The sequence below is a fragment of the Odocoileus virginianus genome, chromosome 32 (genome assembly GCF_023699985.2).
Source record: "Odocoileus virginianus isolate 20LAN1187 ecotype Illinois chromosome 32, Ovbor_1.2, whole genome shotgun sequence".
NCBI classification, from domain to species: Eukaryota; Metazoa; Chordata; class Mammalia; order Artiodactyla; family Cervidae; genus Odocoileus; species Odocoileus virginianus.
In genome coordinates this window covers 18,657,952-18,681,286 of record NC_069705.1, presented here as the reverse complement: position 1 = coordinate 18,681,286, position 23,335 = coordinate 18,657,952, and the positions used below count along the sequence as shown (strand labels likewise).

The window sequence follows — 23,335 nt, the reverse complement described above, 5'->3', positions numbered from 1 at the left end:
TATAGATACATGGTGTTATGCACTTGATACTGTTATACCATATAATACAACACATCATATTGTGTATGACTCTGTGGGGATAGAGAGAAAAGGAAGGACACATGATGGTTAGCAGTAGTTGTTTGCAGAATCTGGTGGAGAGAGACATGTGAAAAGAAAATATTTTTTAACAATATGGCTGACATTTTTTAAGGAAAAAATATGTGTGCATATATATTTATGTCTGTCTGTCTGGAACATAGAACAAAGAAAGAAACATCACCTGCAAACCACAAGAAAACATAACTATTATGACTCTGTCCATGAGCTAGAACATGAAAACACACATGTATGTATATGTATTGTATATATATGCACATGTGTATATGTAGAAAGGTGATCATGGAATGTTGAGGGTGAGTGATTCAGAGATACAGGGTTTCAGGAGATTTTTTGCTTTCTAATATTCGGATGTGTTTGACTTTTTCAATAAAACTATGTTACTGTGGGAAGGGAAGAAATTGAAACAAGAATAATACATGTTTTCTAAATCATGCAGCTCAGTAATTCAAAGCCTGTCCTCTAAATTTAGCGTCTGATTTCCAGGTGAAATGCTTCATTCTGTTTGAAAACTTAAAAGCAGGAGCAATCATCTTAGAAATGAAGAAAGTTGTGATGATGACGACAGAACCATAAATGTGTGATTCTGCTAGCATCTCTTCTATTTTTGCCCATTTGCTCAGAATGTTGGAAGAAAATCTTTTCCACTGGGAGATGAAAATGAAAAGGGCGTGGAACATCACTTTGATTTTCTTGCTGGACCCCTTTAAAGTCATGGGTTATATTTCAAAAGGAGTAGCATTGTTGTAAACAAATATCCAGAATCAGCATTGACCCTAATCACAGAATTCAACCTGTAAATCTAGTCATATTTCTGTCACTTAATGGTCATGTGTTCTCTAGGATTGAAAAATAAATCCCCAACTGTTACTTAAAATGAAAAGGAGATGTATAAAGACATACCAGACAAGCAAGTGTAGACATGGTATTATTGATTCCAAAGTATCAATAGAATGACATTACATACGTGGAAAACAAGAAACATCACCTACCTATCAACCACGTGCTGCATGCGTGCTAAGTCGCTTCAGTCGTTTCCGACTCCTTGTGACCCCATGAACTGTAGCGCGCCAGGCTCCTGTGTCCATGGGGATTCTCCAAGCAAGAATACTGGAGTTGGCCACGGTGCCCTCCTCCGGGAGATCTTCCCAACCCATGGATTGAACCCTTGTGTCATGTCTCCTGCATTGGCAGGCGGGTTCTTTACCTCTATCGCCACCTGGGAAGCCCAGCTGCTGACCACAAGAAGCTGTACAAAGCACGACTTCATGCATGTAAGGCATCTTTGAAATAGAAAACACAAACTGTTCAAGTCTTCCACTGTGATTCTGAGTTTATCAAATCCTCCTCATATTTGTAATATTCTAAGAAACTGACAAAATAAAAATGAAAGTATCAGGGTGTTGAATATGATATTCAACTAACTTGATTTTTAACAAATAGATAAAACAAAAGCAGAGACTGTATACTCTGAATGTCTATTTAAAATAAATGACTTGGTTAACAACTCAAATGTTATCCTGTCGTCCGGGAGGAAGAAATTTTCCCTCTACTCTTCTACGTTATTCTGACTGGTCTAAGAATTAAATTGGCATGAAGTATGTATAGATGAACGGGAGAAAAGCCCACAAAAGTTGGATGACATGTATCTGTGGAAGAGACCCAGGAAAACTGAGTAACTCAAAACGGCTGAAACCCTCCAGTTAAAGACCATCTTTGGCTAAAGATAAAAGAGGATGTTGGGGGTAGTGATTTGGCACTTCAAAGGAAAGGAAGGCAATTTACATGGAGATGAAAAGCAAATGTTTGGTAAATAAATATTTGCTGGGCCCTGCGGAGACAATGGGACGGAGGAATTTTAACAGACTTTGCTGGATTCCTCCCTATCTACACACCTGGTCCAGACTAGGTTATCTAAGATGATGTTCTCTTCCTGAAGCGGGTCCCCGGTCTGCATTCTTCAGGAGGAAGGTCAAAGCTTCTTCCTGAGCCTTTTGTTCGTTCATACTTTCAGCTTGAAATAATTTGCATGCCAAAAAGACATTTAGGAGAGGTCTGTTTTGCTCTCCTGCACTGTCAAACACTTGAATTTATAAAATGCATAAATCAGTCTTGAAGTTATTACACCCCATGGCTCATTTTGGTTACTGAAAATTTCTTAAAAGAAAGTGGGGTGTAAGGCAAGAAGGAACCTTCAGTGTTCCTTGTATGTATTTGCGTTCTTTGAATTTTGTGGCAGTGAACATATTTTTTTATTTTTGTGTATTAATCATCAAACAACTTTATTAGGATGTAATTTACATACCATGAAACTTACCATTTTAAGTGTACAAGATTTTTTTCATAAACTTACCAAATTTAAGAGTTTTACATACTGTAATAATGTAAAGTAATTAGCCTCCAACTAATAAAAATTAAAAAAAAAAAAAGAGTTTTACAGCCACCCCAAGTGGTCACACAGAGTCAGCTTGCCAACACTTTGGTGGAGATGCCTGGAACCCCAAGGTCAAGTTCAGGAGCTTTTCCACGGAACCTTTCTATGGCAACTAGTAGGGAATCAGTTCCCTCGGCTACAGTTCTAGTTAAAAAGATTACCTGGGCTTCCCCTGGTGGCTCAGTCAGAACCACTTGTGGAAGTTTGTGGAGTCTTTGACTCAATGTCTTAGATGGATCCAAGGGTCTCTATTTTTAAAATAATCTCATAAAAAATTTAAAACTGTTTTATCACAACAGTGAGAGATGAGCAGTACAAGTGGTACCCCCCCCCAACCTTGTGACTTCCTTTTTTCCATCTTCCTACACACTTCTGCATATTTGTCTCTTCAGGTGAAATCAGAAATATTTTGCCATGTTCCTCCCAAATTTTGTTGGTGTTTTGATTGAGATCATATTGAATGTATAGGTTGATGTATGGAGAAAAAATATCTTTTCAATACCTTTTCAGTACCTTTTCAATATCTTTCAATGGATAAAATGAGTCTATCCAAGAACGCGGTATGTCTTTCAGTTTTTTTTCCAAGTGTTCTTATATGTCCCTTGGTAGGACTTTTTTTTTTATGTTCCTTAGTAGGGCTTTTTTTTTTTCTTTGAAGGACTTTATTTTTTTATTTTTTCGCCACACCGTGCCATCTTAGTTCCTGACCAGGGATTGAACCTGTACCCCCTGCATTGGAAGCACGTAGTCTTAATCGCTGGACTGGCAGGGAAGTCCAGTAGTGCTTTACAATGTCCATCAGCTAGGTCTTGCCTATCTCTGGTAAAGTTTACTGTAGGCAGTTTATCCTTAAGCTGATATTGTAAATGGGATCTACTACATCTATTTTATTTTTAACTGATATTTTCATATAGGGAAGCTATTGATTTTTTTTCATGTTAATACGATGAACCACTAGCTGAATTCTCTCGTTTCTGATAGCTTTTCAGTTGATTCCAGTTGATTCCTGACACATATCATCTGCAAATAATTTGGCCTCCCATTTTTCAAACTGTATACCTAATTTCTTTCACTTGCTAATTACATTGACTAGTGCTTCCAAACTGCATTGCTAATTGCATTGCTTATGGTGTTGGAGAAGACTATTTAGAGTCCCTTGGACAGCAAGGAGATCAAACCAGTCGATCCTAAAGGCAATCAGTCCTGAATATTCATTGGAAGGACTGATGCTGAAGCTCACGCTCCAGTACTTTGGCCACCTGATGCGAAGAGAGACTCATTACAAAAGACTTCAATGCTGGGAAAGATTGAAGGCAGGAGAAGAAGGGGACGACAGAGGGTGAGATGGTTGGATGGTGTCACCAACTCGATGGACATGAGTTTGAGCAAGCTCTGGGAGTTGGTGATGGACGGGGAAGCCTGGCGTGCTGCAGTCCATGGGGTCGCAAAGAGTCGGACACGATTGAACGACTGAACTGAACTGAGTACTTCCAAAATAATGTTAGATAACAATGACACAGTGAAAATACATGTTTACTAACATGCTTTTGGTTTACACTTTGGGACATTTGTACCAACTGAATCTGATAGAACCAATCCCCAAATGAGCACTAAGGAACCACTGCCTTATATCACAGTCGTCCGTTTATTTATTCTATCTGGCCTCGATGCAAATTGCTATTTCCATGCTCCCAACAGAACATGAGGCAACACGAGGTCTCCAAAATTTCCTAAGATTTTGAGAGCCAGGCCCCCTTGCTATTGTTGGGGAAGGGTGTGGCAACTCTGTGTACAATCTTGTTGTAGCCCTGATCACGTGTGCTGTGTTTAAGATTGCCAGCCATCCTTATCACTCCATCCTGTGCCTGGCAGAAAGCAGACTCGCAAAAGCAAATACTGTATATTAACGCATATATAGGGAATCTAGAAAGACGGTACTGATGAATCTGTTCTTAGGGTAGCAATGGAGATGCAGACATAGAGAAAAGACCTGTAGACACAGTGGGGAAAGGAGGGGGTGGGACGAATCGAGAGTAGCATTGAGACATATCCACTACCATAGGTAAAACAGAGAGCCAGTGGGAATTTGTTGTTTGACTCAGGGAGCTCAAACTGGTGCTGTGACAAGCTAGAGGGGTGGGATGGGGTGGGATGGAGGTTCAAGAGGAAGGGGACGCATGTATACCTATAGCTGACTTACGTTGATGTATGGCAGAAACCGGCACATTATTATAAAGCAATTATCCTCCAATTAAAAATAATTTTTTTAAAAAGAAAGCAGACTCTCACATGAGGACATCTGTGTCTTACCCTTCACTTCTTCCTGTCTAAAAAACCCAGTTCTCAGAGATTTCCTCTCTGCCTTCACCTGCACCTTCCATGGTGTTTAGGGAGCTCAGATTTGAGTGGCCCGTCTCCACAAGATTACCATCAAATGATTCGGATCTTCCAAGTCATCATATTGGCAGTTTTTTGGGAAAGGATAAACCAAGCCAGGGGTGGTCAAAAATGTATTTATTTTTCTTCAAATGATCTTTGTTTCAAGCAATAAATAAAAACAGACATGTTGACTTTTCTAAAAAAAAAAAAACCAAACAACAACAAAAAAATTCCCCTAAACTATATACATCCTACAGAAATACAAGCATATCAAATGTAGAAATGACATCACTCTGAAAGATGGGGCTATTTACAGAAATTACAAGTATTGCATTGCTGTCTTGAAGAAGCCTCTTTCTCACATGACTCATAAGCTCTAAGGGAGAGCAGGGTTCTCTTCAAAGACGTGGCACTCTCCAGCCTTTTTTTCTCCGGCTGCACCATGCAACATGTGGGATCTTAGTTCCCTGACCAGGGATCGAACCCACAGCCCCTGCATTAGAAGCACGGGGCTGGACTGCTGGAAGTCCCTCTCCACACTTCTTGATAAACAAATGTGCAAAGAAGAGCATTAACAGCCAGACACGTTCTTCAGTTCCTTACGAACCACACATCAGCTTTCGAGGGGCGTAGAAAGGCACCTCGTCCAGCAGGTCTTAGGCCCCGGGAGCTCCTGACAGAAACCATAATGTCCCTCAGCAGAGCTGGGACCATGCGGGGCCAGGGACAACTGTCTGCTGTGGTTTCTGCCACACAAGCCAGCTCTGCATTACCAAGCCCTGGCCTCCAACAGCACCTTGCCATCTAGAAAGTTAAGTTTTCCAAACTCAGTTATGCAGGGAAAGCACTTGGGGAGCTTTGAAACCTAATGATGCCCAGGTCCCTCCTCCAGAATTCCTGGTGTACCTCGTCTGGGCTAACGGGCAGCGAAGGCAAACCCCGACTTTACCAACAGAGGCTGGTGGCCAAACTCCGATCTCACGGCCCCCTCCCCTCACACTGAAATCACCCATCCCACATCCCTCTGCCCATCTTCCCAAGAATTTTGTATTTTTTCTCTTATAGAATCAGAATCAACTCTCTAGAATCAGGCTAGGATGGACATCTGAGGGAAATGGCCTCCAGTCTCTACAGATGATCCAGTGATTCAATAGCACAGGTCACCATGGACCAAAGTGGCAAAGCTTTCCGACTGTGACAGAAATTGCATTTCACCAGAAATCAGCTCAAGGGAGAGACACCTGTTGAAACCCAGTGGCCATTTCGAGGGACCTCATGGTGCTGTCTTCATTAGAGCTCTTCCTTCCAAGTCATCAAAGAGGCTTCTGATGGTAGAAGTAGACAGTGACCCCCAAATCCCCGATTCCAATCAAGCCCATTTCCTATTTGATTTCTAAGGGTTTGGGGACTCACACTGTTATCAAGTACAAAGGAAATGGCTTTATAAATAGTGGTTTGACACTGTGACACGAGACTTGAATTGGAAAGCAGGGAAGAGATCCGGTCGGGGCGGGTCCTGGGCTCCAACTGTCCGGGCGGCTGGAATCCGGTCCGGGAAAGCACAATACACAGATTTTGGCAAATGTACACTCATTCTGTAAAAAGTCGATCTGTTCTAAGCTACTTTCCCTTGCTCTGGAAGCAGTCCCTCCTGCGGACCTATCTGTCTGTGGGAACCCACACTTTTCCAGCAGTGGAGCCCGTTTGACTGCATTCATCACAAAACATGAAGCAACTTCCAAGAATCAAGGAAGACAAGGGAACGTCCAGCTGAGCTGTCTCTCAATAGGCCCAGGGTCATGAACCCGACCCCTTCACGTCTTCAGGAGGGGTTCAGCCAAGCAGCTCCCGGGAAAGGAGGGGGCCTTGGGCTTTTCTAAAAACAGGAAGTGGGAACTCTGGCCACACCCAAGACAAGGCTTGACAAAGGGAGGACAGATGATGCCAGGTTCATGTTTATGGAAGAAAACGTAAGGAACCTGGTCCTGTCTGGGACGTGGGGACAAGGAGGAGCATTCCGACACTATGCTGACATCGAGGCTTGAAGTTATTAATGGGTGAGCAGCACTTTGATCCTCAGAGGGGAAAAACAACCCCAAAAAGCAAAACCTAAAGCATGCTCTCGTTTCTAGACAAGTTTGGGATTACTGCTAACCTGGCACAGGGTGACAACACTGTTCCACAATACTATAAGTTAAATAACCCGCAGTTAGTTCCCTCCTCCCTCCCCCCCCGAGCCCAACCCACCTGCTCCGTGTTCCAAAAGCCACTCCTCTATTTGCAAAGGCCCCCTGAAAACGGCATTATCTCAAGAAAGGATTCTGCTATGGCACTCTGGTGCCCATCCAGAAACCAGCTTCCCTGCAAAGAGTCTGCCTGACTCCTCACTCACACTCTTGCCGTCCTAATCTTCCACAGGACCTCCAGTGGGGTGTCCATGCCCTTCTTTTTGTTCACCTATTCACTTTACAGATATCCACCATCACAAGAATTTGTTGGCATACTTCATTCCAAACAAACCCCCTAAAATTAAAATCTCCGATTTAGGCAAAAGAGAAAAAAAAAAACGGTGCTTCCACTTCCCTCTCTGGTCTATCTCTTGTTAGCTGGGTTCCCCAGGGGCCTTGGCAAATGATTCACTGCAGGAAAATCTGAATTGCACCCAATTTTTTTTTAGGAGCACCTTACACAATATGGCATTTATCACAGATGATATACAAGTCCTCGGGCAGGTCTAGCAGAAAAATGCTTCCACCGCCAAACTGAGTTACTGATCATCCGAATCGGTTGTATGGTTGCAGTTTCAAATCGCTTCGGTGGTCCATGTGCCCAAGAACCAACTTCAAAACGTCTCCAGTCCATATTCAAGGATGTGCTATCTGCGGATGTACACACCCACGGATTCTGGTATTCGCGATGGACGGAGCGGGTGGTGGAACCAATCTCCCACGGATACCCAGGGACAACGCTAACAACGTCCTCCCTTCCCTTTCTCCTCCTCCCACCCCACCCTGACCCCTTCTCAGCGGGAGCAAATGCAAGTTGATCGTCACGCCATCTCAAACATACCACTTCCTCACTGCGTTGACGTCTGCAAGCTGCTGTTCTCCGCCAGTCCACACCAACATCAATATATTCTAAAATCACGGTCACTAAACTTTGTGTACTTACATATTCTGAGCAAATTCTCAATAAATACTTTTATTTATTATTAAGCATAAGTATTCACCTGTTGGTGGTGACTTAGAAAGGAAAACCATGGCCTAAAAGATTTCTTCCAAAAAAAAAAAAATCCTGTAACTACGACAACAAAAGGACCAGCACACAGAAGCAGGCACTTCTGGTCAACTTGTTTTCGGCCCTGTCCCTTCCCCTCCACCAGTGTCCCCCTTAATAAAACCAGGAGGGCACATTTGCCAGGATCTGTGGGTTTCCTAACTTCAAGCCTTACTGCTTTAAAAAAAAAAAAGGAAAAAAAAATGAGGTAAGAAATTCCTATCTGAAAAGTAAAACTGACACAAACCAAGACCCAGGTCTTCCCTGCCTGCCGAGGAAGCCGTTATTGCTCTAAGTTGGAGTGTTTTGTTTGTCTGCGTTTAAATATGTATTCGAGGTCCTTATTGCCATTCTAGCTGGCCCCACGGTCGGCCAAAGAGAGATGGATGGAAGGAGCTTGTCGCCAGGCCCCCTGCGGGTCAGTCCGGACCTGCTACCCGGCCACGGGGCCCCACCCGATGTGGGCTGGTGGGGGGGGGTGTGTTCCGAGGCTTCTAACAGCTGGGGGAGGTGGTGATGGGGCTGTGCAGGTAGGGCAGGCTGCTGGGGGCCGGGTGCACCCCCACGGAGACCGGGAAGCTGAAGACGAACTGTGATGTGGGCGTGGGGGTGGCCTTGCCCCGCTCGCGCAGCGGCCCCGACGGGCTGGCGGCCTCCACCGCGCAGGACGTGGCCAGCACCTGCGCCTCGAACTGCAGCAGCTGCCCCATGAAGCTGAAGTTGGGCGAGATGATGCTCCGCCGCTGCTTGACGAACTCGAAGGCCTCCTCCAGCCGCACGCGCTTCTTCATCATCAGGTAGGCCAGGCAGATGGTGGCCGAGCGGGAGATGCCAGCCTGGCAGTGCACCAGCACGCGCCCGCGGCAGTCCTTCACCGCATCTGGGGCAGAGAGCCGCGCGCCCGTTAGCGTCCCCAAGCCCCCGTCCGTCCCGCGGGCGGGACGAGGGCGCTGGGGGAAGGATCGGAGAAGAGTTGGTCGGGGCCCTCCCTCTGTACCACGGAAGGAACAGCCCTCCGAGGCTGAGGCCGGGAGAGGAAACCCACGGGGCCAGGCAAGGCCGTCAGTTCTAGGCTACTTGGGAGACTTAACCAAACAAATGTGCCAGGCTTAGAAAATACACATGCTAAAGCTGGATGCCAGCTCACATAGAGGAGTTTTCATTTGCCGGAGCAAAAACAATGACCCAGTTCCCTCCGGGCCTTCCTCCCCACCCCCCAAAGTCTTATCTGCTTGGCAGGTGGGACACCCAAGGCAAAGGTTCTTGGCTCTATCAGCTAACAGTGCCTGCGGCTTGAGTAAGTCCATCTTCCTACCCCTGAGCAACTCAACACCCCACGGGCCAGCCGTCCCACTGAGAAAGAGGGAAAATAGGCACCCTCTGGGCAGGGCCCTTCCTAAGTCCCTCCAGCTCCAAGTGTTCCCTCTTCCCTCCCTTCCTGTCTCTGCCAGCCTTGCACCCAGCACCCCGTCCTTGGACCCAGCACCCCGGCCAGGGCCAGCCTACCGATGTACTCGATGGCCTCCATGAACCAGGAGCTGATGTCGGCCTTGTGGTTGTCCTCCACCGGGATACACTTGTACTGATAGTGTCCTTCGAAGTGGTTCGGGCAGTCGGAGGAGACATTGAGCAAGGCCGTGATGCCCAGGGCATCCAGCATGTCCCTGCGGGCCGCGTGATAGGCACTGCCGAGGTAGAGGAAGGGCAGGATCTCCACCGGACCCCCCTGCAGAAGGGGAGAACAAAGGGGCCCCCCAAACATCATAAGTGTAAGACAGAACAGAGGGCTGGGGTGGTGGGACGGGGAGGGAAGCCAGTCTGGGGTGGCGGGGTGGCGCTTTCACAGGTCCTGGGAAGATGGCCTGTGGACCCAGCCCCTCCTGGTCTCCCCATGTCCTGCTGGGGCTCCGGGAGGGTGTGATGCGCTCAGTGGGACCTCTCTGGCCTTGATGCTGGGCCCCCCTCTCTGGTGCAAGCAGCCCACTCCCCCGCCCCCAGTGACCAATGAAGCAGGAGACACAGCGCTGGCCTTGTTCCACTGTTTGTGTGATGTGAGGAGCTTACACCTGCTACCACAAAGCTACTTGCTGCAGATCAAAAACAGACGCCAGAGCAACCTCAAAGACAAGAGGAGAGATCCTGGCAAAAGGAGGTTATGTTGGCTTCGCTGACGACACTATTCTGAGGCAGATCAACGCGAGTGATGTGGGATTTGGGGAGCAGAGTTGCAGGACCTCATCAATCTACTCCATCTCTGTCTAAAGGAGAGGGCTGGAAGGGGCGTGCTTCTAAGAATCATAGTGGCATGAGCTGGTTTTCTTAGGAGAAGGGTTAGTTGCCTACTGATGTTCACTTAGCATTTACAATTCCTTATATGGGGGGCGGACAGCTCTGACTCTTTTGAATCAGGGCTGGGGTCTCAGCTTCCTACAGAGCAGCCCACACACATCTGGCCTCCTTACTTGTCTGCACATAACTCTGGGAGCGAAGTCAGGGACTTGGGTCTTTATATTCTTTTTTTAAAGCTGATGAGAGAAGGAAGGGGAAGAATTTCGAAGGAATAATGGATTCCACCTAAGGTCGCACCCCACCACTCAGGGTTCATCAATTCACCCAGCATTGGGGCCCTGAGTCCTAAGCCTCTGACAAGCAGAAGTCTGGTCTCAGCCCCCACCTGGTCGTGCAGTGGGGTTCCACAGGAGCTGCAGCTCAGGTCCAGGGACTCCGCCGTGCTCGGGGGCGCAGCAGGTGGGATGGCTGCCAGGGCCTTGGTCTTGGAACAGAATTCTGGGTACTCGGAGGAGAACCTCTCATAGCCACCTGTAAAGGAGAAAGATGCTTGGGTTAATGGGGTCACTGAGCTAGCAGGAAACCAAACCAGGGGAGAACTTGAACCCTACCCTTCATAGAGGAAAGCAGTTGGGAAGCTAGGGCTGGTTGCACCTCCACTGGCCACTGGGTGGCGCTGTGGGCCCAGAGATAATGGCTAAGGAGACCTTTTTCCAGAGATGGGGAGACTACCTTGGGGAAGAACGCATCCTAAAAGCTGGAAGAAAAGCTTTAGGGACAAGACTTCCGTTTAGAATGCAGATACACAAAGGAGGATGTGCAGGGGGAGATGAAGAAGGGATGCTTTCTTTACAGTGATGACAAAGAAAGAGGCAAGGGCCACTAGGGGTTTTCATGAGGCCACAACTGAGTCCTGGGACCACAAAGATGTCTGTCATCTCCCAACTCCAGCTCTTCTTTTGGAGAGGTTCTCCAGTGCGGGAGAGAATAAAAAAACTATTATCCTGGCACCAGCCCTTCTGGACCTCAGCATCAGAACAGATGCCAATCACACAGCCTCATGAACAGCTGTTCCATCAACAAGGGGCCAAAACGAGAGGAAACGGGCTTAAATCTAAACAAATCCCTCCTGCCTCATCCAGGTTTGGGGCACGAGAGGATTTCCTGACCTGAGAGTTGCTAAGCCCTGGAATAGTTCTCTGCAGGATCATCTTCCGGGGAAGGGAGGTCGTTTAAGTAAAAGGAGACAAACGGCCAACTTCTGTGGAGTAGCGTTAGTGCCACTCAGGAAAGGGCGGCTGGGCAGGGGTGGGCAGAGACGCAGGCGGAGGCGGGCAGGAAAACACACCAAGAAGAGATCAGCCTGTGTCTCTGATTTTCTTGTGCACTCTGGGACTCCGCTTTGCGGGAAACTTACCATCTATTATTGTCAAGGTTTGGCCCTTTTTATTTTTTTTTTGTTGTTGGTTTCTGTTTTGATGTGGACCATTTCTGGAGTCTTGATTGGATGTGTGTTGGGGGCTTCCCAGGTGGCACAGTGGTAAAGAATCTGTCTGCAGTGTAGGAGACGCACGCAGGTTCAATCCCTGGGTCAGGAAGATCCCCTGCAGGAGGGCATGGCAACCCACTCCAGTATTCTTGCCTGGAGAGTTCCCTGGACGGAGGGGCCTGGCGGGCTACAGTCCACGGTGTCACAAAGAGTCGAACACAACCGAGCATGCATGCACTGCTTGTTTTGTGTTTTGGTTTCTTGGCCCTGAGGCACGTGGGATCTCAGCTCCCCAAACAGGGATCACACCTGTGCCCCCTGCGTTGGAAGCTGACATCTCAACCCCTGGATCAAGAGGGAATCCCCCTGCTTGTATTACTATTGGACCAAAAATAGATTATAAATGAACTCAGCAGGGTCTGCAGGTTGTGGAACAGCCACACAACGCATGGTCACGTAGGCAGCTGGCCCGTTACACCTTTGACTGATAGGGTGGGTGCCACTGTTCTTTAGCCCTACCATTCAAAGCAATTTTCCAACATGTGACGGCTAGTTAATTCCTTGCCCTGAATCCCAACCCTAGACACTACCGCTTTGGAGAGGGAAGAAAATGATCCTCTGCCACATCCTAAGGCTTCCAGAAACAGGGCAGGCATCTTTTCCTCTCTGAGCGGGAGGCTCCCGGTTTCCCTCCCCCAGGCTGTGAACGGCCACTTCTTGGCCACAGGCCCTCGTTCCTGCCGAGTCAGAATGACCAGCCTCCCTGGAGGGAAAACCTGCTGGAGGGCCCAGTCCTGCCGTCTTCAGTGGTGCTAGTGGCCTGAGAGGGCTTCTTGTCACAGAAGCAGCCCTCCCTTTCGCCTATAAACCTGCCAACGCTTCTGCCCCAAACGCAGGCTATGGGCAAGGAGAGCCGGCAAGGGCCTTTAGCTGAAGCCCCTGTGATGGGCCTCTGGGATGGAAACTTGGGGAAATGCTGCCCTTTGGAGAAAGTAAAAGGAGAAGTGGGTCCATCTACAAACCGATGATCGTCTAAATGAAACACCATCACTTGCTATTCTGTACTTCCAGAGGATCTGAAAAGTTGAGTGAAAGGATCTATGTATTTGTTACATAATTTGAGCTATGAAAATACATCTCAAAGAGATACAAGACGTTGAGGGGTGCCCTCCAAAAAGCTCATCACCTGGACGGGCAGGCCAGCAGAGTCACAGGAGGGTTAGAGCAAGAATCCAAGGTCATAGAGAAGCAGCAGATCTGAGGGCAGAAGGAGCCAAGGAACCTCAGTGGTAGAAAGAATGTTCTTCCCGCTGCTGAGAAGGCTCGGGACAGAGCACCAGACGGAAGGGAAAGGGCTTTGCCTTTGCAGTCAGACACACAGCTCTGGGCTGAATGCCAGCTCTGTGAATAAATCATGGGCTGTGCGGCCTGGAGACATCTCTGAACATCTCTGAACATCTCTGAGCCTCCTCCTCATTTGTAAAATGTGATGAAACTTCCAGGTCAGTCTCCGGTGGGGACTGACCGGAACAGCCAGTGCGCTGTGCCTGGCCCCAGGGAGACATGCAATGAACGTTTCCTCCTTTGGTACCTAAGGGGACTCCAGCTTCACTGACAACTTCTCACACTCCGGACAGCTTTCTCCTCCTAGGCTTTCCTTCTTTTTTCCAGTGGGCATCTGGAGAGCTGGTAGTTAGGCGGCAGAAGAACAGGTACCAGGCACTTCCTGAGTGTCACGGCCCCTGCCCAGTCAAGGACATCTGCTACCTCCCGGGCTGACCATCCATCAATCCCCAGGGAGCAGCAGAACCCTGGAGGGTCCCCAGCCTGTAAATGACCCTGGGGGTGTGGCAGCTGTGGGGGGTGGGGGAGGGTGCGGGCGGGCCCAGAGACCAGACCAGGCTTGAAAGGGGGGCTACCTGTCGTCTCCCCAAGGCTGCACATAACAGGACAGAGAGAGAATGCAAAATGATCACTAAAGTCCGTTTGCTCTGGAGATCTTCAAAGAACAAGCAGAAAGGAGCTAAGTGAAGAAGATTCGTGCAGGAGACAGGAGCAAAAGGGAGGGTGGCGTCCCTGCCATGGGAGCAAGGGAAAGGATTTCCCTCTGGAGCTGTCATGAGCTGTGGGGGATCTGTGACTGGTAGTTACAAGGAGCATCACCAAAGAACCTCCTTTTGAGGCTAGGAGCTGCAGTCAGGCCAGGACTTCAGATGATAGAACACACCATCGTGGAGTCGGGAGCTCTCGCGTGATGCAGTGCAGATACAGGAGTGCAGGCCATTCAGGCCACACCCCAGGAAGCCATCTCCCATCCAGGTTCATAAAAATGACAGACCCTCTTAAAAGGAAACGTTCATTATGTGTCAGGCTCTTCCCACTCTGGTATACAACCAGCAGCCCTGGAGGAAGGCATGCCGAGCCCCAATTTAACAGAAGAGAAAACTTGCACGGCGGCCCCCTCGTAAGGGCATTCAGCCCACAGAAGGGGCCTCAAAGTCACTTGGAACCTGGTCATCAGGAGCCCGTCCTGGTGCCTGCCCACTGCTGCTTTCTCCAGTGGCCCTTCTCTAAGCCCCCCCACCCCCGGCCCCCGCAGTGGTTCATCACTCTAGGAAAGAATTTTGATGCAGAAGTAGAAAGAATGTGAACAGGGCACTGCTGACATTTCACTGGACTCCGCTTCTCTCCGATGCTTTTCGAACTCCAGGTAGTTATGGAGGAGTCGTGACCAGCTTTTTTTTTTTTAATTTAATGAAACAGAATAAAACCAACGTGAAAGCACTGCATTTATAGAGGGTATGATTTCATGGCACTCTGGTTTCACAGCGATGGTCCCCCATCATGGGGACTTCCCTGGCACTTAAAGGCACTTGCTGGCTCTTCTTTTCCCAGACCGTACATGGCACGTGCTGCAGCGAGGCACGACCCCAGAACAGGGCGACAGACACCTGGCCAGGCCAGGAGCTGCCGCAGGACACCACTCATGTCTTACATCTCTTGGAGGAAAATGTATTTTAAGAGCTCAAACTATGTAATAAACACATGGATCATTTCACTTTAAAAAAAAGGGTCAGATCCTCTAGAAGTATATAGAGTAGCCCTGTACTAGGTCCTGATGGAAACAAAACTCTCTTATGTGGGGTGGTGGGGAAGACTGCTTTCAGCCTCTCCCCTCAGCGCCTCCCTTCCCAGCTCACATCTGTGCAGGTACCATAGCCACAACCCTTCCAGCAAGAGCGAGATTTATTTGTATTTTTTTTATCTTTGACCACATCCTGCAGCATGCAGGATCGTAGTTCCCTGACCAGGGATAGAACCTGTGCTACCTGTAGTGGGAGTGCACAGTCTTAGCCACTGGACCACCAGGGAAGTCCCAAGAGCTACATTTAGACCTCCAAGTTTTATCCAGAACTCATGAGAGGGAAAGTTTATTGCCACTGCAGACATGGTGGGGTGGGATGGGGGAGCTTCTATCCCGTGGCCTTGGAGCTTTGTGGGGGGGTGGGGAGGCAGATGGGTACAGAGGAGCCGCAGCTCTGACGGTAGGAGCCGGAAGAGACACATCCCCTCCTACGCCCCATTTTCCACCCTCAGAACACAAGGATTCCAGACGCTATCATCTCCAAGTTCCAACATTCTGTGCTCCTGGATGGTCATCAACTGACTTGCTGATTATCAACTGACAGCAGGTATGTTCCCATCAGACCTGTGTATTTCCACCTTCTGAACACAATCTCACAACACATTCGTCAGTGAATTTCCCACCATTTTTTCCCCCTACGTCCTGTTGCGTGTTAATTCAGTAACAGATATGCTGACTAATTTTGACCTGTTTTTCCCATGTTCTTATTTAATAATATACCTTCTAGCCTTAAAGCTCTCATTTTCTCATCTTAATTTTAAAACCAGAGTGTCTGGAGGGGGCGGGGCAGAAAGGACTATAATTTTCTACCCAGCTTCCTTGAGGAATAACTGCGCCTATGGTTCAACTCTGTTCTTTCCGTCTTCTCACACGGACAGCAAGGCGGCTTTCAAAGTTGACAGGAACTGTGAAACTGGCTGGCCCACTGCTCAGGCGGGTGGGGTGGGAGGTGATGTGTGCGAAGTCCTTTCAAAGGACAGGCTGCTGTAGTGCCCGTTATCTCGCTGTGATAGGACTCTTAATAGGGTCTGTGATGGGAAGGACGGTCTCTTGGTGGTGACGATGGGCGCGGATCTTAACGTGGCTGCCACTTTTCTCCTATTACCCTCTCTACACTCACAACATCAACCTGTTCACAAACAGGGCTCATGGGCTTGCTGTCCTGGGACATCTTATCAATACCAAGCAAACACTGCCCAGCAGGCAAAATCTGGGGACATCTGAAGGTCCTTTGGCTTTGAGAGCTGCCAAGACTTCCGGTTTACACACGTGGGCTCATCTCAGCGTCACCGGCCAAGACCTCTGAGTCCTGGGTCTGACACCTCTGGTGTCCCGAGCAGCTGCTGGACACCCGAGGTCACACCCGAGGCTGGATCTCTTTTGCAGCCCCTCCCAGTCCTTCTCTGCCATCTGCTCCCTTCAGCACTCTGGCTTCCGTCTAGTCTAGATTTCTTCCTCCCCAACTTCCTCTTTGTTAAACGGGAACTGCCTTCCAGGAAGGAAACCAGCTATCTGGTTTCGGATGTTCTGATTTTTTTTTTAAGGAATTCCTTGCCTCTTTAAAAAGGCCACCTTTCTCCTCTCAGTTCTCTCTGCAGCCCACCTTGGGGAAGGGCAGCCTACCTTTCCTATATGCATCCAAGACAAGCCCAAGGGGGGTGAGATGGACTTTCTGACAATCAGGAGTCACCCTCAGTTTACACCTACGCCGTCTTTAGTCGCTTGTGTGGACTGGAAACATCCAGTGCAGATGATGCAAAGAGTGGTGACTTGGCCTCATTCTTTAAAACTCTTGACAGCCTCACACTACGGGTTAGGAACCACCCTTAAGGCCTACCCTTATTTATGTTTGTAACTAACAGTTCTCAGCTCTCATGAGTATTGTGTCCTGTTCACGAGGAGAAAAGCCAGTCCTTTTGCCTTTGGGTGAAAGAGCTGCCCTTAGCATCCCCCAGGACTTGCCATTTGGTGCCACTGACCTGGAAATGAGGATGGGCAGGGCAGATGGGCATAGAGAAAAGACAGAACACAGCCGCCTGACCGCTGCCCAGAGCTCTCATGATGGGCCTCAGTCGCTGTTCGCACTGAAGGTATCATGTCAGGTCTCTATAATCAAGCTTGGGGACTATCGGGTATGTGACTTCCAACCTGGAAGGAGAAGCTGGAGTATCTTGATCTTCCCAATTTCTCAAAACAGCTCCAGGATGGCTTTTAAACCAGAACTTGAGTAAGAACTGACAACAGTCAAAGGTTGAGAAAAACTTTAGACAGAAGAAAAAGTAAGATAATGTTTATATACCCGAAATCTTCTGTGTAACAGACTGACCTCTTATTTGGGGGATGTGGAAAGTAAAGAATGACTTCTATTAAGGTAAAAAAAAAAATGCTCTTTTTGTCTTTCTCTACTCAGGGGAAGGGGTCTAAAACCCTAATCCAAGGATCTATGAAGGAAAGAGAAAGGGATTTCTAAAGAAACGTGTAATATAATTAAATATGAAAAGCTGAAATCTCTAAACTGTCCCAAAATGCCTTACAGGGTTTTCAATAAAATGAGTTTTACCCCAGTGGGAAAATTAACTAGCCAAATGATCAGAAAATGTAGTGATTTGGGTTACTGCTTTTAGCAAACCTTGGGTATTATTCGGAATTGTAAACGCCAGCCCCTAGCATTGCCTCGATCTTAAGTAAAGTTTTCTCTTAACTACGAATTCCTCCCTGTGGTATTAGTTATTAACTACCTGCACTATATAACTAATTGCCCTTCAAAGTGGCAGAAATAGAAAAATCAGCTGTTTAAATGCCGTTAATTGGTAAAAGTTCATAGCTTGTGACCAGAAAGGGTAACAGAACTTCTGAAAATATCCAGCTGTTTTTACTGTCCCTTGGATGGCAGATATCAACAGTCTTCCACGGGCTTAATGTCTGACCACTTTTACTCCTCACCCACCACCACACAGGAAAGGTCACACAGAAGGCCCCACTGGCCGCAAAATAAAAGGAACTTGGCGGGTGGGAGGAATCTTCCAAATTACCCAACCCCTCAGCAATTCAGGCATTTACTAAAGATAATACAAGCGGCTTGTGTCCTCCCGTTTCCCTTTAGTTTCCTGCCCCCAGGGCCTCCCGCGAGGAACCCACGTTTCCTGCTGCTCCGCGGGCTTCTGCACTGGCCGCCCCCAGGCGCACCTCCCCGCAGCGCCAAGGGAGCCCATTTCCTTCTGCCCTCACTGGGGGGTGCCTTTGCAGGGAAAGGCAAGGAGAAGGAAGAGGAACCGTGTGAAGACCGCCTCTGCTTAGCACCTAAATGAAAATAAGCTGAGCTGAATAGAATATGAACCAGTTAACCTCAAAGATGTTCTATCACCACTGCAGAACAAGCTGGAAAGAGGTATCCTTCCTCCCCACAATCTCTGAATTTTAGGCGGTTGCTTCCAAAGGCAGGCTCCCAGTGCTTAGAAAGACCCAGTTGAACCCCTCCTGGCCCTTCCTGGGAGGGCCTCTAAAGAGAAGTTGGACCCCACGCCCAGGTCATGACCCTCCCCAGCTCAGAGGATGCGGTCTTGGAGAGGCAGCAGCGGTCCGCCCTGCGCGCTCCGGGTCAGACAACAGGAGGCAGTGCAGGCCTCGGGAGGAAACAGCCCTTAAAGCACTCCTTTTCCTTCGGCCAGGCACCTCGCCAACCGCCAGGGGACTGCCGACCCCACAGACTAGCATTTGCCTCGCGCCGGGAGGCCGGCCCGCGCGGCGGCTCTCGGTACAGATCTGGCTCCGGGCTCTCCCGGCGGTATTCGGGGGGAACCAGGCAGGTGCCGATAGCCCGAAGAGGGAACCTTAAAAATCTGCTTCTCTCGCCGGTAGCGGGGCCTAAGTGCGCGCCCGGAAACCCTAGGGCGGTCCTCTCTGGATTTCTTCCAGGAAAAAAAAAAAAAGAAAACAAAACGAACCCAGACGCCACGTGCTTCTGCTCTGCCTCGAGAAGGGTCCTGGGTTCCGGGGCCAAGCAGGCAGGCGCGCGATCGGGGTCCAAATCCGGAGCGATCGAGGTGAGCACGGCTCGGAGAACACCGCGGCCAGCCCATGCCACTCGAAGGGGCTTTCGTCCCAGAGAAATTTCTCTCACCGCCCCTACGTGCGCCAGCACCACGCAGGGGAGGACGAGCGGCGTGCTCTACGGCGGGGACCCCATCCCGGCGCTCCACCCGGTCCGGGGCCGCGGGGCTCCCGGCACACCTCGGCGCCGGGGAAGGCCCCTTGGCCATTGCGCCCAGGTCGCCTCGCTTAGCGCCGGGTCCTTCCGGTGCAAGGCCCTTCCTGGCACTTTCCCTTAAAGCGCTGCGAGGAGAAGGGAGGAGCCATGAGCCCAATCAGAGGTGCCAAAGGCCGCCCTCGCAGAGAAAGAAAAATCAGCAAAATCGCCTTAGTGGTTCAACCAAAGGTCAACAGCATTTCCCCAGCAGCTGACAGGTCAAATGGCCAGGAAACAACTGCCGAGAACAAAGCCCCCCGCTGTTCACAGGGGCCAGCCCGGCCCCCCGGCTCCGAGCGGTGTGGTCGTGCTTTTTGGAAGGGGCGGTGGGGAGAGGTTTCCGCCGCGCCTCCCGCCCCATCTCCCTTCCTCTCGGGTGAGCGGGTCAGGAGAGGAAAGGCAGGAGGGAGGGGGCCAGGGGCGCCGGCTGGGAAAGGAGCGGCCCTTTGATGGCGGGGGTTCGAAACGCCTCCCTCGGGTCCAGGGGCGGCCAGGACCCGCAGCGGGCTGAGGAATGCGCGGAATGTGGCGCGGGTGGAAGCGGGGAACGCAGCGCCGCAGGGCCCCAACGACTCGCCCGCTCCCGGCCCGGCCCGGCAGGTGCGGCCGGCACCCGGGTCCTTCCAGGTACTTGGGTAGCCTTCGGCCCTTTTGGAGTTTCCGACTTGCAGATTTGATAAGACCTCCCCTCCCGTAGAGTTTCGCACTTAAGCACGCGCCGCCATCTGAGAGTCTTGAGTCTGAACAAAAGGTCGTTACTTCTCAGCTCCCTTCATTTAAGAGGCCTCGTCCCGCTTGGCGACCCCCGCAAATACTCGGACCTCCTGCCTCCGTCCCCGGAGCTTGGGCCCTCCGTCTCCGGAGCCTGGGTCTAGCCCGAGGCGGGAGGGGTTGGCCACCCTTCCTGGTGAAGCTCGGAGTTGGGCTGCAGGAGAGGAGATATGGATTTGCTCCACATCAAGCCCGCAAGCTGACCCTCGTTTTTGCATTTATGAACGGTTGCTTTCCAGCAGAGCCGCAGAACCGATCGCACCCCGGCGCTCACCCTCCTTCCCTCTCTTTCCCACGTCTCGAAATCGGTGCGGGACCCGGCCACGCCAAACCAACAGGCCTAACCTGTCCCCAACCTCCCGCGTAGTGGCACTTGAGAGCACTTCCCTGGACTCGAAGGTGGAAAAGCTGCTGAGTCGCTTCTCCCGCAAGGCCAGACCGTTAGTGGGTGTAAACAAATGCAGAATCGCCGGGAAGGCTCCGGAATTGCAGGTGACTGAGCCCTCACCATCTCTGAGGAATTCAGGAGCTCGCGCTTGCACACAAACGCACAGAATCAATCCTTGCACACTAGCGCGCACACCAACACGCACAAAAGAGCGCGCGGGGGGATCCCGCAGCCACGAATACCCCCAGGCACCTCTTCTCCTGCCCACTAACGTGCAGGCCGCCCAGCTCCGCCGCATCGACGACCCTCCAGCTCGCGCCCGGCGCCCCCGTTTACCTTTCAGCAGGCAGATGTCGGTGCGCTCGGCGTTGCGACGCAGCGCCTGCACCACCAGCGACACGGTGCTGTCCTCACGGAGGCTCTCGGCGCGCGGGCTGCGCTCGTCGTAGACGATGACGGCGGAGTAGAGGCCGGAGCGCAGGCGGGCGCGCACCTCCTCCTCGGCGGGCAGGATCTGCTCCAGGCTCACGGAGCCCTTGGCCCGCCGCCGCACAATGGTGTTGCAGCGCACGTTGACCGAGCCTCGGATATAGCCCGCGCTGTGCGCCAGGAACGGTCTGCAATCCAGCAGCAGGCACTTGCCGCCGCTCAGCAGCCCCAGGGCGCCGTGGCTGCCGCTGCCGCCCGCGCCGCCGCCGTTCTCGTCCCGGTTCATCAGCCTTTTGAGCACGCTGCAGTCCATCTCCCGCAGCTCGTCCACAGTCACCATGGTCGCCGGGAACCGCGTCTGTTGGGCACGCGAGGAGGCGAAAGACGCCCGGGCGAGCTGGGTTCCAGGAAGGGGTGAACGGGGGCTACGAAAGGGCGCGCGCGGGCAGAAGCGGCAGCAAACTTGGCCCCTAGGGGCTCTCACTGGCGAACCTCTTTTCCCGGGTTCCCCCTTCCTCCGGCAGCTTCTCGGTTACATAGCAGTCCGGGCGGCCTCGGGCGCCGGGCAGCACGATGCCAAGGGGCAGGTGGCAGTGGAGTGGAGTGTGTTTACGGGAGAGGTACGAGGGCTCCCTTCTGTTGTCGCCTCTATTGTATTTTGCCCGTTGCGCTGCCGATCCGGCCGCTGTTCCCCCACGAACTGCCGGAGCTCCGCGCTCTGCCCCAGTCAGAGTTTCCTCTCCTCGGCGTATAGATTTATTAATGCTCCTCGGCTCTCCCCCGGGAGGGGGCAGATGCATTACTACCTCGCGAGGCTCCGCCTCTTTCCATTCTCGGCCGCGAGCCCCGCCCCGCCCCCCGCGCCCGCTCCCCGCCCCCCGGCGGCTCCCCCCGCCCCTCCGGCCCCACCTCCTCCGCGCGCCCCGGCGCGTGAATGGAGTGCCGGCCGCTCGCTCCTGGTCACGGGGACGCGACGTCACAAAGAGCGGAGTAAACAGGGCGCGCGGCGCTCGCCGCCAGGCCCATTCATAAAACCGAGACCTAGAGGAAGAGGGAGGAGGCCTCCGACCCGCTGGCGAGCGGCTGCGCCGGGACTTTGTGAATGGAGCGTGGCGGCGCCTCTCCCCAGCCTGCGCGCGCGTCCAGCCCGACCCGAGTTGCCTTGCACCCCTCGGTGGTGGCGGCGATGATCTGCGGAAAAAAATTGCCAGCCGAGAAGCTGGCCTATCGGAGGGCGGACTCGGTTTTGAGCTTTCATCTCGGTTTACCTCCGCGCTTCCCCCTTGCCAGCCTCGCAGGTGGCCCCCTCGTATCCAGGGGACTGGGAAACACAGCATCGCAGCCGGCCCAGCCAGGCCCTTCTCGCCCCAGGCTTACGGAGCGCGTCGCCAGGCGTTTTTTTTTGTTTGTTTTTTTCAATTGCAGTTCCTCCGATTTTAGCTTCTGCCTTAGCCTGATCGATTTTCATCTTAAGGTATTAAATCAGTTTTATAGCTCCCGAGGAACGTGGGCAAACCCGAATCCAGAAGATGAAAGAGAAAGCCCTCGCGCCCCGAAACCCGGTAATAGGAGTGAAGTGTTGAGTTTGTTGCTTTACGACCCAGAGGGAGACATTAATTGGATCCGGAATGTTGTTCCCAAGGAGGAAGGCGGAGTGCCACTCCCTTCCACGCTTCCTAAAGATGTTTATTTAACCCTGATGGGGGGTGGGGGGGCAGACATTTTCGGCTTTTGGAAAAGTCCTCACGCCTCTCGTACTAGTGTGAATTGTCTTTCAGGAAATGACAATTAGGGTCCACATTTGGTGCGAAACTAGACCCCGAGAAATTGACGCGAAAAGAATTTAATACGTCCCAGGGCCGATTCGGGTTTCTTTGCATTCCTCTTTCCCGGTCCGGTCTCATTTTCCCCGCCCCCACTTTTACTTGCGCATTTAATTTCCCAGAGGCCGCTTTTGGCAGGGGGTGCGTGCGCGCAGCGGTGGGGACACGACAGAAGCCGAAAATGATGCGTCCGACATCTTGCCAAGTCTTGTTAGTGAGAATTAACCACCGAGCAGGGAATTACGGGACTCGCTCGGGGCCCCGGTGGCAGCGGGGTCGAGTGTTTTGCTCCCGGCCGGCGGAGGCGACAGGGCCGGTGAACCCGCTCCCTCCCCCGACTCGGCCTTCCGCTCCGCCTTTGTTCCCCGCGGAGCGGATCTCCAGGGCTGTCGCCTCCGGCCCCCAGGGCCACCCCTTCACTCCCCAGCCGGGCCTCGGCGGCGGCCTCCACCTCCGAAATCTACAGCTCTCGATTCCCTCCCGCAGCGTCCGGGCTCCCGGACCCCAGGCCCAAGCCGAGTGCGCCAAAATAGCTCCGCGATGTACTGATCCCGCCTCTATATAGAA

General features: G+C 51.3%; 1 protein-coding gene and 1 long non-coding RNA gene across 2 annotated transcripts in view; one reads left to right on the top strand and one right to left on the bottom strand.

The window, feature by feature from the left end:
- Nucleotides 1-7,564: 7,564 nt before the first annotated feature.
- Nucleotides 7,565-21,285, bottom strand: DUSP4 (dual specificity phosphatase 4). Its single transcript, XM_020903596.2, has 4 exons — nucleotides 20,853-21,285; nucleotides 10,863-11,008; nucleotides 9,695-9,914; nucleotides 7,565-9,068 (listed from the first exon to the last, which is right to left on the bottom strand). Exons 1-4 carry the CDS (start codon nucleotides 21,283-21,285, stop codon nucleotides 8,683-8,685), a joined length of 1,185 nt encoding a protein of 394 aa, XP_020759255.1. The 3' UTR covers nucleotides 7,565-8,682.
- LOC139032590 (uncharacterized) overlaps nucleotides 21,136-23,335 on the top strand; it is a 37,093-nt gene continuing 34,893 nt past the window's right edge. The window contains exon 1 of the long non-coding RNA XR_011485125.1: nucleotides 21,136-21,359. This is a non-coding gene — a long non-coding RNA (uncharacterized lncRNA). The remainder of the gene's footprint in view (nucleotides 21,360-23,335) is intronic.

Coding starts and splice junctions, on each gene's coding strand:
- DUSP4 (XM_020903596.2), bottom strand. CDS start 21,285: ATGGTGACTGTGGACGAGCTGCGGGAGATGGACTGCAGCGTGCTCAAA. Junction 11,009..20,852: donor CGACATCTGCCTGCTGAAAG/GTAAACGGGGGC, acceptor TCTCCTTTACAG/GTGGCTATGAGAGGTTCTCC. Junction 9,915..10,862: donor GAACCCCACTGCACGACCAG/GTGGGGGCTGAG, acceptor CCCCTTCTGCAG/GGGGGTCCGGTGGAGATCCT.